The sequence below is a fragment of the Manduca sexta genome, chromosome 17 (genome assembly GCF_014839805.1).
Source record: "Manduca sexta isolate Smith_Timp_Sample1 chromosome 17, JHU_Msex_v1.0, whole genome shotgun sequence".
Taxonomy (NCBI): domain Eukaryota; kingdom Metazoa; phylum Arthropoda; class Insecta; order Lepidoptera; family Sphingidae; genus Manduca; species Manduca sexta.
Genome location: NC_051131.1, coordinates 4,461,662 through 4,480,948, shown reverse-complemented (window position 1 = coordinate 4,480,948; position 19,287 = coordinate 4,461,662). Strand labels below are relative to the sequence as shown.

The 19,287-nt window shown below is 31.7% G+C and overlaps 2 protein-coding genes across 24 annotated transcripts in view; one reads left to right on the top strand and one right to left on the bottom strand.

Moving 5' to 3' along the window:
* Positions 1 to 16,499, top strand: part of LOC115445150 (restin homolog) — a 53,534-nt gene extending 37,035 nt beyond the window's left edge. For 17 of the 23 annotated variants that reach the window (XM_030171285.2, XM_037439611.1, XM_030171284.2 and 14 more), the window contains 11 exons: positions 2,695 to 2,751; positions 8,349 to 8,489; positions 8,854 to 8,985; positions 9,310 to 9,330; positions 9,465 to 9,624; positions 9,696 to 10,052; positions 10,125 to 12,943; positions 13,027 to 13,166; positions 15,023 to 15,166; positions 15,387 to 15,565; positions 16,057 to 16,499. In XM_030171285.2, the coding sequence (XP_030027145.1) occupies positions 2,695 to 2,751; positions 8,349 to 8,489; positions 8,854 to 8,985; positions 9,310 to 9,330; positions 9,465 to 9,624; positions 9,696 to 10,052; positions 10,125 to 12,943; positions 13,027 to 13,166; positions 15,023 to 15,166; positions 15,387 to 15,565; positions 16,057 to 16,103 (4,197 nt within the window). In that variant the 3' untranslated portion in view covers positions 16,104 to 16,499. The remainder of the gene's footprint in view (positions 1 to 2,694; positions 2,752 to 8,348; positions 8,490 to 8,853; positions 8,986 to 9,309; positions 9,331 to 9,464; positions 9,625 to 9,695; positions 10,053 to 10,124; positions 12,944 to 13,026; positions 13,167 to 15,022; positions 15,167 to 15,386; positions 15,566 to 16,056) is intronic. The other 6 variants (XM_030171291.2, XM_030171286.2, XM_030171292.2 and 3 more) reach the window with 4 other exon arrangements.
* Positions 16,500 to 17,040: 541 nt separating this feature from the next.
* On the bottom strand, positions 17,041 to 18,867 carry LOC115445173 (DNA-directed RNA polymerase II subunit RPB11). Its single transcript, XM_030171354.2, has 4 exons — positions 18,613 to 18,867; positions 18,448 to 18,537; positions 17,733 to 17,907; positions 17,041 to 17,161 (listed from the first exon to the last, which is right to left on the bottom strand). The coding sequence occupies exons 1-4, from the start codon at positions 18,663 to 18,665 to the stop codon at positions 17,126 to 17,128; spliced, it is 354 nt and encodes a 117-aa protein (XP_030027214.1). The 5' UTR covers positions 18,666 to 18,867; the 3' UTR covers positions 17,041 to 17,125.
* Positions 18,868 to 19,287: the final 420 nt, after the last annotated feature.

The window sequence follows — 19,287 nt, the reverse complement described above, 5'->3', positions numbered from 1 at the left end:
GCCGCGCACTCACTTCTCGGGCTTCGGGAAGAGCTACCATTTCTCTTGCGTGTCGCCCTTTCAGTTCACTTACCCATATGTTGTATACATTTAAATGTTTCTATCGTATAATCATACTTACTCGTATATTTACGTATTGTGATATTGTTTTGACTTGATGCAGACTGCACTTACTGAATTTTTGATATTTTTTAAGGAATGATACGATATGACTCACTTTCATGTATTATTATATGGAACTAAAGGTGTGACATGCAATAGAGAAGGAGGCTCTTGTAGAAAGCTTATCGTTGCATGGTTCAGTTTGAGTTTTATTTGTCTGTAGTTGGCACCCCCTTGGTTTGGCCCTTGTGTTTATATGTATATATTATATTTTTTTATTCGTTTTTGTTTTATCGATTATTATCGATTATGTTGACCATTCACTACTATTTTTAATCGCCCACTTGTGAATGGTCGCTCTCAGATTATTCATCTCATTAAGGTATCGGTTGTTAGATGCTTGTATCTTCATTTAGTTTCGTTTTAGTTTTTTAAAGACTGCAATAGCTATACATATCTATATTATATATTTTACACTGTGATATTATTTTTAAGGTTCTTATGGGACTGAATAGTTTTGAGATGTGTTTTGTGAAAATTAACATTTAATCGTTTTTGCGCATACTAATTCTTTATTACATAGGGTGTTGCAGATTGGCTTTCATTATTTACGCCGCGTAATATCAGGGATGACTTGTAACTTACTAGTAAAGTGGGTAAATTTTACGACTCTTAAAGAATCTCTGCCTATTCCGAGTATTTTTCCTTAAGTAGGTACACAGATATGTAATAATATGTTGATACATGTCCATTTATAGAATACTTATTCCAATTTCGAAAATTAAAAAAACAATTCAAATGTTATACTATCAAGATACAAATACGCTTTCCTACTTGTGACGTAAATATTGAATCCACATTTTGGGACACCCTGTATATTACACTTTTAAGTTTCATCAGGCATGGTGCTGTGATTTTAGGTATTCAACTATAAAAACAAACCATAGTATTTTTTTTTCATGAAAACACGTCATTGATCATTATGCATACAGAAGGCAAATATTAGATTTGTTTTAATTCTTTTAAACACAATTTCAAAATTAGTCCACTCACCATACACAAGGGTTTTTTCAAATGACTTAAATGGCGAAATACGATATTTTATAAGAGTTATTAATAAGATTTTGTACTCAATAAAAATAAGTTTCGGGAAGGCTATAAGGTTTTATAAAGGACTTTATGGCTTATAAGATAAGGTGTATAATATAAAGAATTAATAAACATTCACCAGTAATTTATATATTATGCATGAGGAATAATCATCAGGGTTCAAAATGAGTAAAAACGTAAGCTCATATCTCCTTGTATTTAATGCGACGATCTAAGTTGTGAGTCTGTGACCTTGCTTTTCTTGAGTTCTTGTCCACTGCGACACAGAGGTCGTCAAACTTGGGCAGACGCCTCGCGCGTCACGTTTTACTTTAAACTTAAAAATGTTTTATAATCACATATATTGTATGTATAATTTACATCCCGGACACTTAAAGATTCATTATTAAAATATCGTATTTACCGAATCAGTTAAGTCATTTGATATTAATCCTGCGAAAGCATTTCAATACCTAGGTTAATAGTTCAACAGCCTTATGTCTCAAAATTATTCTTTAGTATTAAAAAAATATAAAAAATGTCCACTTTGCAAAAAACATTCATTTATGAATTTTGCAAGGGGCCGTATCGCATATATTTTTTTAAAAAAAATACATGTAATATTTATCATATATTGTTTTAATCACGCTAAATTATAACGATTTCTTATGTTTACGCGTATGTTACACAAATACAACTACTTACCGAATTTTATCGCGATTTCTTATATTTGAATTTTCTCCCGACGTTTCGATTTTTTTACTCCGGCTCGTAAGTATGAATGCCGCAGTCTTCAGAAAAAAATTGAATTTAAAAAAATCGCGATAAAGTCCAAAAACTAATTGTATTTAGATTACGCCAATTTGCTAAACCCTGATATTGTTGCACTTTGAAACTAAGGTATTGAATTGTGAACATTTAATTAATACGTACATATGCCATAAGCACAGTTTACATTAGTTATACATACTTATATGCATAATTTTAGTGTTGGTTGTTTTTAGCTTCCTTTTTTGCATTTACAACAGATGACGTCACGCGTCACCTGTCGTAACTTTTTATATTCCGCTAGATGGGAAAAAAATGAGTTATTTACGGGCGGGTTTAAATAAAAATAAAATGGGAGATGATTAATGAGCAAGAATCTCTTACATACACACTATGTTGCGGATAGTAGAGGAATTTGATATTAAAATTCCTTGGAAATATAACGCCATAATATTATGCTAGGTAACTTTTTTTTGATCTCAGGTGTTATATTTCTCAACAGTTTTTGACTATACATTTTTTTGTCATAAAAAAACTACAATTTAAGTGCACAACCAAGCATCCAACAATCGATATCGATGAACATCGATTATCGATGTTTAATATCGCTAATCGATACAGTACATTATATATATGTATGTCAATAGTGTACCATATAGCGGAATAAGTTTGCAATAACGCGTGTTTTTTTCCTTTTGTTCGTTTTTCGCACTGTCACTAACGGCACGGCGGCAGCGTGTCGGCGGTCCGCGCGCCTCGTCCACGCCCGTATCGGCGAAGAACGCCCTGCAGGTACAGTACCCCACTATCGCGGCGCGGTAGACGCCACACCAACCCGGACGTGTGGTATACATCAAAATATTTTCCACTTTACAAGCATGTTCGTCTGTTTAGTGCTGTGAGTTGGATAGCGGCAGCTCGATTTCATTTTTGATTGTAGTATGTAATTTATTAAACTGTTGTTGGGTGAAGTTGGAATGGCGTCTCTGATATTTTACGTTCTGTATACTTCTATATTTCCAAATTATCGATATCAATACTCTCTTGCCACAACCCTAACAGGCCAATATATGTTTGCAACGTGGAAATGTGATTTTGAAGTTTAGCACACGTGTGGTGCTAGTGAGAACTCTACCGCGGGCCCGATATCGGGTAATCCATTATTTATAAACATCAAGCAGCTTAGCTTAAGTGATTTTTTTTTACTAATTGAATCAAACAACGAATTATTTTTCTTTTTGAATTGAATTGTAACAAACTAAACTTGACAGAGTTTTGTCTATGTTAATATAATTTGAACCGTGTGTTTACAAGTAATTTTATTAACAGACAATATTTGTCAATTATAACGCACTTAATAGTACAAAGAGAATATTTTTTTTACACGATCATGTTCCGATACGCCAGTACAAGCTTAGTTGTCAGCGAGACTGTGATATTGTTTCATTCTATTCGATTTTCGAAATTCATTTCTTTTTTTATTTCATGTTTAATTTTAACGACCAGTGCCTGTAAGTGTTGATGATATTCATTACAATAAAGACTCATTCGTCACGAGCATTCCTCTAGGTTAATGTCACGTAATATCTAATTAATGTAGCGTAACATAGGTATAGAATAGACGCTAATTGTTGTATTTGTACGAATGGTACATTAATATAGCGGGATATGAATATAAATAAAAATGTTTTGTATCTGATGTTTATTATTCCCTCCTGCGTCCTGTGAATAAACTTTATAATTAACTCGTTGTTTTATTGCGTTAATGGTGCTGTATTGGATGAGGCTTGAGTGATGCATGGTAGTTTAGCATGGTGTGAATTGTGATTAATATGAAACTATGAAAACAAATTTATCAACTATTAATCATTAAGACAAACCTTTGAATTATGCCCTTCCTTTCCTCTTTAATACGATATTATTTATTCAAAAGATTATAAGAAATTATACATCATTTTAGTAATATTCGGACGTTGTGCCACTTTCGAAGTTTTATTGAGATGTGAAGAAACGTCAACGAACTCGGAGGAGATCGTTGATATTGACACACATTCGTTATTACATAAAATGTGTTTATAAGTGTTGAGCGCATTAAATAACCTGAATGTGCCAATCATATATCAATTCAATTTATCAATAAGTAATCCAAATATATTTAAGTTTCGTTCTTTCTGGTAATTATTGAAATATAAAATTCATATCTTATTCAGTGAGTCTTGTTTTGTTTTGATCAAATTTACTTAACTATATGAATAAAGATAACTATGCAATATGTTGCAATACTTATTTTTTTTTACGTTTGGTACATAATTAATTATTATGAAAAGAATGACTTTTTCTCGGCAACATTGATTGTTAGCCTTTACTTATTTGTTTTTTTAAAGATTCTTCTTACGAAATTTTCCTCTTTCTGTAAAGTCTTGTATCCATCGACCTCTAGCTTCTATTAATCTCTATACCCTTATAGATAAGTTGGATGAATAATGATCAAGGAAATTAAACTATCAGCCTAATTAGCTTTAGGATTATTTAGATGAATCTAAGTAGTTTCATATTAATACAAGAGAATTTATGGTATGAGGTTTATAATATAATATTTTTACGGTGTATTACAAAGCTGGAATATCGCTTGGATTGCAATAAGGTGTTGGTGAGTGCATGCAAATTGTAAATATGTAAAATGGGAATACGATATTTCTTCTACTCCAGTACAACATTCTTTTAGGTGCCTTATTATTTAAAAAATCAAAATTTATTATACTTATATTTTGAAAAACTAAATAGATTCGATATTAATATAATGTTTCGTAAAATATAGTCTCCTTTTATATGGTCTTTCTCGCTGTTGTGGGATCGGGATAAGGCCTTTGCAGGCATGTTGCAGAAAATTTTGGATGTAGTTTTTACGATGAGCCGCCAGCCTAATATCAATCTCTACAAACTAATTACAGTCCAATCTTATAAAAAAACCAACACAAACTGCTTTGAAAGCTGAGACATGAATATACGGGGTGACGGTCCCGCAGTCCAATTATTTCATAAAATTCATATATCTTAATTAAATTTGGCTTAATTAATTTTAAAACAATATTGATCCAACATTAGTCCTAAGTTCTGGGATTACGCGTCTTTACAATAATTAATTCCAAAAAATAACATTTTAAAAGCTTCCATTAAAATACAAATTACAACATGACCTACAATAACATTAAATAATTCTAGAATAACATAAATTTATTGTAATGTTCTCATTCGCCCTATTCAAGGTCAATTAAGTACTTAATGGAGTTTCCCCATAAATTTCAATACCCATTCTTCTCTCAGTTATAATTAATCTATACTATAATATAATATCTAATTATTATATAACTAAAATCGATTTTGCAACATGCTCAAAAAGTTTGTGTCGCCGACCTCACAGTAGGCTCAGCGCAGGTGGAAGATGATTAGGTATACCTACTATTTACTATCTAAGTATCAGTGGCAAAGTGTGTAATTTTCCGAAAGGAAAGCCGACACAAAATATACGTACTAATTATAATTACATTTTAGGCCACTATGCTATAAGTATTAATTATTTATTTAATAACATAATTTATTTTGTACTTGCTTACAAAAGGGAAGATGGAATCGGTTTATATGGACGCTTCGCCACTACTAAGTATAACCGGTAGCAAAGACTTAAGCGGATCTTAATTATTACCTAATAATGCAGATTCTGTAGTCTATACAATATGTTTGGGAATTTAAACGCGGTTTCCGTATTTTTCTATATATCCAACCATAAATTTGAATAGTCTCGTGCAGATTGGAGAGCACCGTGTCGGTCACTGACAGAGTTAATTAGCAAAAAACAACTACAGAATACTTAAGTCATGTATACAATATAATGCACTTAATTTTTTGCTTGTATTATAATTAGCAGTTTGAGCTTCCCGCATAAGTTTAAGTCTATAATTCTGACATTGCAAGACTGAATTCTGAGGTAACTGAATTTTGGCGAAGTACTTAACTTATAAACTAATGAATATTATCAATTAAACTTTAAAATGCTAATTTTCTAATCAAAACATCAAAGGCAAGGACCTTAATATGTTCTTACTGTTAATGACTACTAATGCGAGGATTTAGATATTACATATATCGGGCCTCGAAGGTTTTGTTCAACACATAAAAAGCAATCACCAAAAATATCGTAATCATTTATGGAGCAACTCCAGGGTTGGCAAATGAATAAAAAAAACTTGTGGATTGAGGGTAATAAATACTTATATTGTAATAAAAGTATGTTCGTTCTAGAAAATCTTCAGATTCCTGTTTTAATTAAGAGATTGACTTGGATCTCTGACTGCTATCTGAATAGCTTCCCTTTGTATTTTTATATATCTTCTGGCATTATAGGTAACGCCTTTTCCCATCTGATATTTTTAAAATAACCCTCAGCCAAATTACCCTATGACTAATTAACTTTAAACTAATTATACGTATGTATTATCCTTGAAAACATTTTCACACAATTCTCATTTGGCCTATAAATAGCTTGTAGGTATATTTTCATACAAGGCGAGTATTACGACATGCCCGTCAAAACACCTAACTCATAAACTTAGGTGCGGCGCTTACGATAACCAATTTAGGTAAAGACTTAATGCACGATGTAATGAATCATTGTGGATGTGCTAAGTGGTCTAATGAACGCTAAAATCGATACTTATTGGATGCCCGCATGACGCTTAATGCCTTTGCCTTATCTTCAACAATGCTTTTCAGTTGTAACGCGGGCTACAGACGGGCTAATTTAATTTTGTGACTAGTAGTTATAAAATCAGAAAAGGCAAAAAAATAAAACGTGGTTAAATAATTATTAATGGTCAATTAACGCGAGATTTGTTTTTGAAATTGCGCACATACAGACGATATGTTAGGCGATGGATACTATATAACTTAATACTAAAGACTCCTATTGCTTATTTTATTAGCATGATCTATATTTGTTTATGGTGTAGGTAGGCAACGCACGTATTCATTTGCTTATGTTAACAATTAACATGTTACAATCTCTTTTAGGCTATGCGTCTTTTGAAACCATTATTTTTGTATTTAATAATAATATAATGTCGAAATATCTCATACGTGGTACGGATTGTGTTATTATTTGTTCTTATTATTCTTATTCTTATATTATTTCTTCAAACCTAGTCCTGGCCCATAAAATGTACTTACGAAACTATATTTTGGGGCACTATTAGAGATATCTCGATTTATCCCATTTTAATTAAAATATGGACTATACCGTATTTGAACTCTGGCCCTTTTTTACTTAAGTATATCTGCGAAATTTATATCATTTGAAAGTAATTACCGAATCTACAACATAAATATTTTAATTTATGTGTTATATATTATTTTTTTATATTGGCTCTATGATAATGCTGCATGTATGACTGCATGATAGCATAATAAGCAGTGCGGCGTTCATAGTTTTTAACACGCTTTTATTAGCTTGGGTTGTTAAAATTATAGAGATATTTTATACTACTTAATAAATGTTTAGTCGACTCTCAAAATCAATACTAACTCATTAAAATGTATTAGTAAATATTACTTATAACTCATGAATGTATTTATTTAATGACGCATTGTTATCGACTTTGACAGAATACCTAACCTAATCTAATCCTATAGAATGCATAATATACAATACCTAATTTATACATAATAAGATACCGGATATTTGCATATGCAAATGCACAAAACGCTAATTATACTGTGTATCGAGTTTACTATCGGAAAGTCAATGGAAAATAAATGTTCTATTATACAAAAACTAGGGTCATGAGAAACTAAATATATGAAAACATTTACCAACCGCAACGTCCAAACTCTGCCTCAAGGGGTTTCTGTGGAAATGGCGCCAATTTCAAACCCTGGCCAGTCAGTTCATGTGTTTTCCATCTACAAATTAATATTCATAGACAAACTTCACAAGTTTGTTTTAGGAATTAATGAAAAATATATTGTAATTTTATTGTAACAAAAATTACAATTGATTATTGTTAAAATAAACGTAACTTATAATCAATAGTATTTTGATTATGCATATTTTAAGTTTTAGTGGATATTTCGGCTTTTTCATATTGTATATAATACAATGTCTATACATCATTTTATCTAGGTATTCATTGTTAGTTCATAGTGTTAGAACTTATAACTGGTGTATTATGGAACATAATTCGTTGTTTGCATTCAAATTTTACCAAAATACAGCAAATTTTGTACAGGCATGTTTTGTTATAGATAAGTACTTAAATGAACGAATTAGCTACTTTTAGCAAATTTTATTCAGACAAATATAACTTTTAAATCAAAAAATATATTAAATAAAACAGGAATTGCTGAGAGAAAAGCAGCAACATCTGGAGCGGTTGATGCGCGAACGGGAACTTGAGCGTGCTGAAGTGGCGAAGGTCTCGCTGCAAGTGGACAGAGCCGAGACCGCACTCTCACAGCTTAAGAAGGAGGCAACACAAGTACGTTCCATTCCACGCTAAATGTATTTATAAAATGTTATTGTTCGCTTCATGATTTATTCATTAGGTACGAAAAAAAAGTTTTAATTATAAAATAATTTATCGTCTAATTCGTTGTGCGATGGTTAAAGGTTTATTACCTATATTTACCACGTGTGGTTGTAAAATATTAATTAATTTGGTTCCGGTCAATTTAATAAATACTTGTATTTATTTTAAATTGTCATTAATAATTACTTATAATCATTAATGGTTTCAATTAAGATACAAATATAGCACCTAATATTTGTTGTCAGCTCCGGAGTCAGTTTGAAATATATTATTGTACTAAAAACTGATATTCGATGCCTACGTATATTTCTAGGCTAACAACGAGAATGCTAAGCTCAAGGCGGAGCTGGACAAGCTCAACAAACTGCTGGACGACGAACGACAGAAGGTGGAGGATCTCATGTTCAGGAACGAAGAGGAGAACATCAATAAAGAAGATTACAATGTACGGTACATTCTATACAGCCCATTTTCACGTTAAGGAATGTTTAATACTTTTGCATGTCACTGTTCAAGCCCGGCAAAAGCTCTCAGATTATATATACAATACATCCTCTTTGATTTAATCAGAAACATTCCAAGACCTAAAAGTGGGCACGCATTGACTGGTCTAAACAGTCCTCACTGATTGTTAAGCATATAACACAGCTCTGAAGTTAAGCATATAACGATATACCTAGGTTTTAATTATCTATTTCCTGGGTATGTGATGTAGGTATTTACATTTTCAACTTTTTTAATGAATAAAATTACTTTGTATTTGTTACAGAAATATAAAGAAGCGATGGAGGTGAGTACATGACCGAGTTTTTTTTAATTTTATTATATCAACTTCTTTCTATCTATTAAACTCCTTATACAAAATATTTTTTAAATAAATAAATAACACACAGTAAGTACTCACCTATTTTAATTAATGTCTAGAACGAAAAAATCAGTCGAGAGCAGCGCATTCGTGAGCTGGAAGCGGAGGCGGCGCTCCAGAAGGCGCGCGCCGAGGCGCTGGAGGAGCAGCGCGGCGCCGAGGCCGCCGCCGCCACCGCCGCCGCCGAACAACACAAGGAAGAGCTAACCGCCGCTCAAAGTACGCACACTTACTCATAAAACATTATTTTAATCTATTATCAATAACATTAATACAATGTAACTTTTCAGCGTTGTCATCAGAACTTCAAAAATTATTAGATGAAGCTTACGCTCTTCTAAAAGAAAAGGAAAACGAAAAAGATTCGTTAGGTAAAAGTATGTCCGATGAACTAGCACGGGTCAAAACAGAATCGGAAAAGGCATTGAATGAGAGCAAGACTAAATTGGCAATAGCGCAAACGGAATTCGAAACTCAAATTTCTGTGCTGACGGCCAAATTACAACTAGCCGAATCAAAACTGGAAACCGAGAAGCAAACGTTGGAGAGAATAAATAAAGAAAATAGTCAAACTATCATCGACCTTAATACCAAATTGACACAATTACAGGCTACTGTTGATGATAAAACCCTTGAATTGAACAAAGGTAAGCTAATTAACCATATTTTAGACATTAAATAATTTAATTTACAACAATTAAAATACTATTATATTTTAGTAATCGCTGTCAATAAGGAACATGAAGTCCATCTTAATAAGGAAATAACTAAGCTAAAAATGGAACTAAGTGCCAAAGTGTTGGATTATGAACAACTTGAAGATTCCAAGAAAAAACAAGAGACAGCTTGTAAAACTCTGCAAGATGAAATCACACGCGTAAAAGAAGAATATTCAACAAAAATTAATGAATATGAAAGTTTGTTAAATGAAGTCACACAACAAAATGAAAAGAGTAAATCCGAGATTTTAGAATTACAACAAAATCTAAGCGCAAAAATTAAAGACTACGAGAAGTTACTTGCCGAATCCAACACAAATTCAACGTCCACTGAGAAACTAGTCAATGAATACAAAGAAACAATTCATGAAAGAGATAAAGAAATCATAAAACTCAAAGATGATTACGAACAAGCAACAGCTAACTTTAATATCAAGCATAGCAAGATCGCTGAAGAACATAAAAAAGAAATAGATGAACGTAATACAAAAATAGAACAACTTCTCAAAGAAATCGAAAGTCACAAACAGAACCTTGATCAGAGCAAACTAGAGTTCGATAAACTAAATTCACAATTTAATTTGAATGCCGATGAATTAAAAATTCTCAAAGAGGAAAATGATAAACTTAAAGAATTAGTTAATAAATTGACTCAGGACAATAATGACCTTAAAACAAAAATGTCTGCAATGGAATTGGAAATTGGAGAATTGAACCGACAACATAGCAGCGTGTTAGAAAAATGTGAAGAATTACAAAAGTCAAAAGAAAAAGTAGAAGCGGAATATTTGAACCTAACTGGACAAACTACAGATTCTAACGAACAATTTAATCAACTATCATTGCATTTAAAAGAAACAGAAAAAGAACTTCAAGACTTTAAAGATAAACACAGGGAGACTGTTAATAACTATGCTAGAACTGAACAAGAATTAAAACAAAAGTTATTCAAATTGCAAGAAGAGTCTTCTCTGGAGCAAAATCAACTTGTACGCTCAATAAGTGAAAATGTTGAAAAACTTCAAGAAGCTGAAAATAAGATCAAAGAATTTGAAACACAAGCAATTGAAATCAACAATCGCTTTAGAGATGTTCAAGTAATGAACGAAAACTTAAACGATGAAAATACCATTCTAAAAGAAGAAGTTGAAAGACTTAAATTAAAAGAACAAGAACTAGCTATTGAATATGAAGCAAAGTGTAAAAAACTTGAGATAGATATAGATAAGCATAAAGAAGAAATATCACTGTTAAAAGCTGAGGGTGCCACATCAGAAGTGAAACTTATGGAAAAAGTGGATCAATTAACTATAGCACAAAATGATTTAAACAACAAGCTTGAAGAAGCTAGAAAACACGAAGACTCCTTGCAAAAAATTCTAGAAGATATGACAACTCAATTGAATAATCAGAAAAGTCAACATGAGATAGAGTTAACACAAGTTAAAACACAGCTATTATCTTTTACCGAAGAGTCAAAGAATCAAAAAGAAGAAGAAGCACGATTGAAAGAATCACTTGAAGAAAAGCAGGTTCTTATCAAAGATCTAACTTTAAAATTAGAAATGCTAGAGGTTGATTTAAAATCTAATATGGAAATAGTGATTGAAAAAGATCGCCAAATAACACAAGTGAACGAGGAACTTGGGAAAGCCGTAGAAAGCAGGCAACATTTAGAAGAAACTTTCAATAAAGCTCAAATGGAGATTTCATGCTTAAAACAAAAATATGAGAGTCTTATAGCAAATTCTTCTACCGAAGAATCGCTACTTAAGGAACAGCTCGGCCAATTTGAGTCTTTAAAAAAAGAAAACACAGTTTTAACCCAAGAAAAGAGCTCCTTAGAAGCAAAATGCAATGAAATTCTAGGAGAATTCAATAAATTAAAAGAAGAATACGAGACGACTGTAAAAAATTTGGTGGAAAATGTGCGACTGAATGATGAACTTAAAAAAGAGTGTCAAGAAAAAGAAAACATTGTCAAATCTCAGGACAATATCAACAAGACTGAATCAAAGAAGTTAAGTGTATTAGAAGAAGAAATGCTTAAATTAAAAGAGCAGTTACTTTCAAAGGAAACCGCTTTGCAAGAAAAAGAAGCACAGATAAATTTGCTTAACGAAACATTAAAATCAGGTTCTAATGACATGCAACATATAGTAGCGGAAGCTCATGCGAAATATAATGAATTAAATGTAAAATATTCCGGTGAAGTGGAATCTCTAAATAAAACTATTAAGACATTGCAGAGCCAAATAGCCAACAGTGAAATACAGATGGAAGAATTAAAATTATCTAAGGAGAAAGTGACTGAATTACAACAGTTATTGGACAAATCTGATCAGGACATAAAACAATTGACTAATATTAATGAAGCACAAAAATTAAATTATGAAGATTTAAATAAACAGCTGCAATCTCAATATGATGAATATAAAAAAGAAAGTAAACACGTTAAACATGAACTAAAAGCTAAGTTAAACGATTATGAAAAAGAACTACAAGAATCTAAAGAGAAAATTAAAACTGAGACAGATAAACAAAGTGAATTGCAGCAAAAACTGAGCGACGCTGAAAATAGAATAACAGAATTGTCACAAAAACTAGAATTAATTGTAGTTCAACAAAGTTCTGATGCAGAAAAAGATAGCAAATTGGAAAAGCTATCGACTGAATTACAGTCTTCACGACAATCTTTAGCAGAGCATTTAAAAAATAATGAAGCATTAGTAAATAATCTAAAGGCTGACATTGAACGCAAACTTAAGGATTTGAAACAGAAAGATGATTTACTAACGAAGTTGCAAGAAGAAGTCAATGTAAGTCATTAAATTTTGTATGCACGATAATATTTAGGAGATAATCATGAAGTAGTCGTGTCACGTATTTTATTTCTTTACAGACCCAAAAAGCCAAATTAGAGATAGCTGAAAGAGAAAAGGTTATGTTGCAAAAGGAACTTGCAAAAGGCAAGGATGTTAAGGACAAAAATGACAATAATGCTGTGGGTATACTGGGAGAAGGTGATACTGCATCACAAAAGTAAGTACAGTTTTGAAAGAATTAATGAGTCAATATCAATGATTAAAGAGTATAGAGGATGGGTAATATGGTCACGTGACATGCGGCACATTTAATGCATAAAATGGCGCCGACTCCGCCCCTTACAATAGTGATATGCTAGTACCGAAAATTTTGTATCGACATCGAAGAATTAAAAGAGAGACAAACAAGCCCAAAAAGATCAAATACGAAAAGGGTTAGGTTCTACCATAATATAAATATAACGAACCATAATATAAACAAACAAACTGAAACTTATTTATAAGTAACAATTGTTAAAGAAAGCAGTACCTGTTGTGACAAACATCCAGTTGTGTTTGATCTATATTTGTATGTTGCACTATTCCTTGCTAAAAATTTAAGTTACAGATTAACATATTTACTTAATACATGATAAATGGAATAAGATAGCGTAGTCAGCAATTATTTGGTTGGTTTTATTTTATTTTATTATTATGCTCTTTGATCGAGAAACATAACCATGTTTCAGCAAACTAAAATCAATGAGCGTAAAGATGGTGGTTAAGATAATCAATTATAATAATTATTTGCAATAACAACAATATGATTATGTATCTATTTCCGTGCATGCAAAGGTTGCTCGAAACATAAGACCGCCAATTGTAAAAATATATCTTGCATTTCATCTTTATGTTGTTTCTTTTATGTTTATCTATTCTTTTATGTAACAATTCTAATTTTATTCATAGCAATATATTAAAGTAATATTACTATTAGGTGAAGTATAATAATCATTACTATTTTACTTATCGGGAATATTGTTGGAAAACAGTTATCTTTACTCGCGTTAATTAAACGTGTGGTTTATGCATATCTTCTCAAAATGTAAAGAAATATGTATTTGGTGTAGGATTCCAATCACGTCGCTCAATATTCTCAATTCATTTTGCCTTGGTTTTTAAATTTTTTGGTTATCTTAAAAAATATTCTAATTTCACTTAGTTTGTCGTTCTGGATAATACAATATTGATGTGTGCTCTAACATTCTTTCCAAAGACAAAAACCGTAACTGATAAACGGGCGTCTGTTAAAATATCGATATCAATAATTTCTAAACAAATCCACCCACCCATCCCTAAGCTCGTGTGTAAACAAACATAATGATTTTAATGTGTATAAATCACGCCTAAAAGGGTCCAAAGCTTAACAAACCAGATCCACATATCTTTTTAATTGATAAAAACAAATCCAAAAAGTAAATATACAAAGATATTTGCTAATTTTCGGTAAAAACAGTTACTAACCTATGAAAAGATATTTCGGGGTCTTTCTTGCGTGAATTCGATTTGCATCCTTTCACACAACACTGAGTCATTTTCGAAACTTAACAAATACACTAATAAACACACTGAACAATTGAGAATATGATTATATTACTTTAAATTCAATGTTTATGAAGATTTGTTTACATCGTCTGACACTACATGTACTTGCTGACTCGCCTGCAACAAATGGCGTTTCTGCCGCAAGGCGGTCCCAGTGTGTTGAAGTAAACGAAATAGTCCCATATGCGAAGAAAGCAATTATTTTTGTCTTTTTTGTTGCGTTACAAGTAAGCTTTGAGTAAAAGAGATAGACATATATATTGACAATTCTGCGTCGATTTGCCTAACATAAATATAACTTATTCATATAGCTAATTTTTGAGGCCTGTCCTCTTTATATTTAGTCATTGGTCAATATATTCTAAGGCAAAGTGACAAAACATCATTAAAGATACAAACAACTAAAGTAGGAATTTATAAACTCTGACCGTTGTCTACCCCAAATAAGAAGTGAGTTTTTGAGTTCTGACACACATTTATATTTTACAGGACGTTAGAAGAAAAAGAAATGTTAGACGGCCAAGTGAGTTTCCTGAACTCTGTGATTGTGGACATGCAACGAAAAAATGAGCAGCTAATGGCGCGGGTGCAGGCATTGGAAGGCAGTTCCGTTGTCAACGAGCCACCACTGTTGTATGTCTTTTTCCTTTGAGAATATTTAAAATTTCGTACTTGAGTCTTTTAAATAGCAGTAACACCACAAGAAATGTCTTACATCCTTTGGAACCACTAGATTTAATTATTTTTTCTATTTAAAATGTTTAGTTACATTTATTTATACATTAAAGGAAAAGGCTCAAATTCATGTGTGCGATACAATAGTGTATAGGTATAATGGTATTATACAAATCAGCAGTAACGGTCGTAGCAGACGCGCGGTGGCGCCGCGGCTGTTCTGCGACATCTGCGACGTGTTCGACGCGCACGACACGGAGGAGTGTCCGCGGCAGGCGGCCGAGCCCGACGCGCCCGCGCCCGCGCGCAGCAAGCGCTCGCCGCCCGCGCCGCGACCTTACTGCGATATTTGTGAAGGTAGGTAGGGTACGCTACTGACCCATGCTAAAATTATTTTTTTATCCAAATTAAGATAAAAATATTTAAAAGTACATTTTTAGTGAAACTGGTACTAATGCATAGTATCCCTAAGTGTTCCTGGTTACAATTGCTCAAGATTATTCGTTTTACAGCTGTTTTCAATAAACGATCCTAATCTCAATCTTTAATCCGATTCCGAGATGAACCAATCAAAATATCTCATATGTAAGCATATTATAAGAAAACTTTGTTTTGATTGATCCGTTTTTGAAATAGGTAAAAAAAATTGGGATCGTTTATTTAAAATGGCGGTTAGTAAAGTAACGTGTGTACCAATAATTATTCATCTAATATTTTTTTCTGTAATTATGATAAAGATAAGCAAATACAAATAACCATAATATCTAATCCGAATCGACTAGATAAGGTTGCATATTGATAAAAATTTTCTAAAACATGTTTTAACAAATTACCTTTGATTGTTGCAGTGTTTGGCCACGCTACAGAAAACTGTGATGAAGAAGAAACATTTTAATGTCTATTTATTGTTTATTTTGTTTTAATGTTACCGTTATTGTTGTTGACGTTTTGCCTGGGTATTATTTATTATTGTTTACCATGGATATGGTATCACTTGTTTATTAGTCAAATTCTTAGGCAATTATTATGTGTAAATAAGAACTATTTGTTCTCTTTTCTATTGAGTAAGTCAATTATGCACGTTATTTTATCAATAAATTAGGTGAATGGTATTATTTTTCGTTTGCATTATCTGGATATAATGCATATTTGAGAAATCACTTCTTGTAGTGCACAAATTGATTAATTTCCATCACAATCATGATTTTAAACATCTCTTATTGCATATTAATCAACTAAATAAACACCAAAATATTACAGTTTTATAAACAATAAATTAATTGGATAACAATTGTATTTTATTTCTTCTGTCATTTTACCCCCTTTTCATAAAATTGATTTAAATGCGTGTGTTTCATTTTTCCTTATGTTTAGTTCTGTAAGTATGTAAACATTAGTTTTGTCTCTCCAATGAGATTATAACCTTTCAAAGGGATAAATATGCAATGACATGCACAGTCGAATCGCCTTTAAACTTTTGTCTTATCTTGGATATTAGAAAAATATTTATATTTAGAGTTTCGAATTAGTACAGCCAATGTTGTGGTTGACCATACAAAGAGCCGTTGAGCAAAATTTTAAATTTCTTTTGAGTCTTGCAATCATTTTAAAATCTAAGCTATATATCAATCTTTCAAAATTAAGATTTCATTTGAGCACATTTTTTTTAAAATTATCCCCTAAACCACTGCGCCACTCGAGGGGTGGCTTTACATATAATTTAAACCGACAAGATCATAAAAGATTTTATCCTCCAGCAAAAAAACTCATTTGAAACCTAAGTTGTAAGAATATGTTTCCAATATTTTCATATTGTTGAATTAAAACACAAGTGCTATTTAAAAAGAATTTATAATGTACTTATAATGTAAAAATCTTTATGAACTATCTTAAATTTTTGTTCCATTTCCAACAAATTTAATCCAAGCCTTCCTTCTTCTCCTTTATTGCTTCCTGAAACATACAAAATATACCATATAAATAAATAAATTTAAACACATCTATGAAATATGTGTCATAAGGCAACCTTAAATCCCATTCTATCCTTATTCTTAAAGGTAAATAGTGTAGTATATTAAATTCCATAATTATAGGGATATTGGGGAAAAATATTAGTCATTCAACTTTAATATAATCTGTTACTCAATAAGTAAAGGACCATATTAGTGTATGCACACTTGCTGTTGCTAAAATATTATGACTATAAAAAAATAGCACACAACATATCATATAGTGTTAATACTATGACTGCAGCTCAAGTAGCAATTGTGTTTTTCATGCAATGGCTTATTGCCACACAACATGATTTTGTTATATTATTGCAAAAATATATATTTCTAAGTAGCCTTTTTGAACAGTTCCTATTAAGTGCAACTGATAGTGAATAGAACTTAATGTTATGCAGAAGTTTCATTTATTAAGCTGGTAACTCTTGAGTGAATCTTGGAGTGAGACTTGCAAAGGCTTAAAATTAACAAATGGTGAAAATTCATGTGTGGCATCCCTACTAATCTTGTACACTTACCTTAAATCTTTCTTCAAACAGGGACAACTCAGATGTTAAATCAGTTATAGCATTCATGAATGCTTCTTGTGGAGTATAGTCCGATGTTGTTTGTATTCTCAATACAAACTTATGTTCCAAGGGATGCGGTAATTTGTAGCCTGCAAACAACACCTTTGGGTCTTTCAGTAGTTGGCTGAAATAAATACATTTTATTATTCAACAAGACCTAATGAGTGAGAGGTTCATAAAACAAAAAAAAATTACAAGTTCAAATAATCATGTCATCACAAAATTCATCCTAATAATATACATGCAAAAGTATGTAAAGATGTTAGGAAAATAAAAAGTCATTCGATTTGGATAAAACCCAGTACACAGATGGGCCAAGTGTTTAGATTTTACCTCATGAAAGTGCAGTAAATTTCTTAACACACGAGAGATCTTGTATGTGAGCAGAGCTCATGAACTGATACAAATTCATCAGTTTTGTTGTATTTAATACATACTAGCTTTTGCTCATGGGTGTCTTAATATTAAAAAAATCACTTAAAGATTAAATGTCTTAGTCATAAGACATTTTTGTTAAACACAATGTTTTCATTATTTACCATCACAATAACAATTATTGTAATAGTCTTGTTTTATAATCCCTTGATATTTAACCTAAATCAAAGGGATAGTATTGAAAGATGAAGTACTGATGATATTAAAGTTGCAAATATACAAAACTTACTGTCTGATCATGTTTCCAAGTGTGTGGTCTTCTTTGTTGACTGTAAATATTGCCGCATTGGTCACTTTAGTGTCGTCTTCTTTCTGAACCCTAAAATAGTATGTAAATGTAAATAAAACTCATTAATCGATACCTTACCCTAATGAAAATTAGTGACAAACTTACTTTTTCTCTCCATCGTATAGTAAAAATGATTCGAATGTTGGCGGAGCGTTCATTTTATTTACTTATTTATTAATCCAGGATTATTAGTAAGTACCTTTGAAATGTACTTCCTACTAAACGTGCTGCGTAATATATTAGAAAGGTATTGTTTAACGTTTACTGAGACAAAACAATCTAAACCAAAATATAAACGCTGAACAACCGCAAATGAGGCATGAATAATGACAGTAATTGACATTAGAATTTTGACACTTTACAGCAAGATACAAAGATTATACAAACGTTGTAGATATCGAGTTGAACATCAAGTGTGGATGTTATAGTCTAAGATCCCGCTGCAGAATTAGTGCGCTCATCGAGTATATGTTAAAAACTACATTCTTACACATATTTATGCTTAGAAGAATATATAGGTATCTACTAGGTTGCCTATTAAAACTTGGCCGCAAATATTTTTAATTAAATTATTGTTAATTGATTTTTCGGAAAACATTTCATTCATTTGTTTTTCAAATAAAATATCGTCCACTTCATGACAATACACATAAAGACTCTGAAAAACCACGGTTGCCGTTGCGCACTTGGCCGCACCTCTTCGCAGCCAGGTGTAAGCAGGTATGACTATGATACATTTACTCGTTCATAATGTATATTTATTTGCTATACATCAAATTA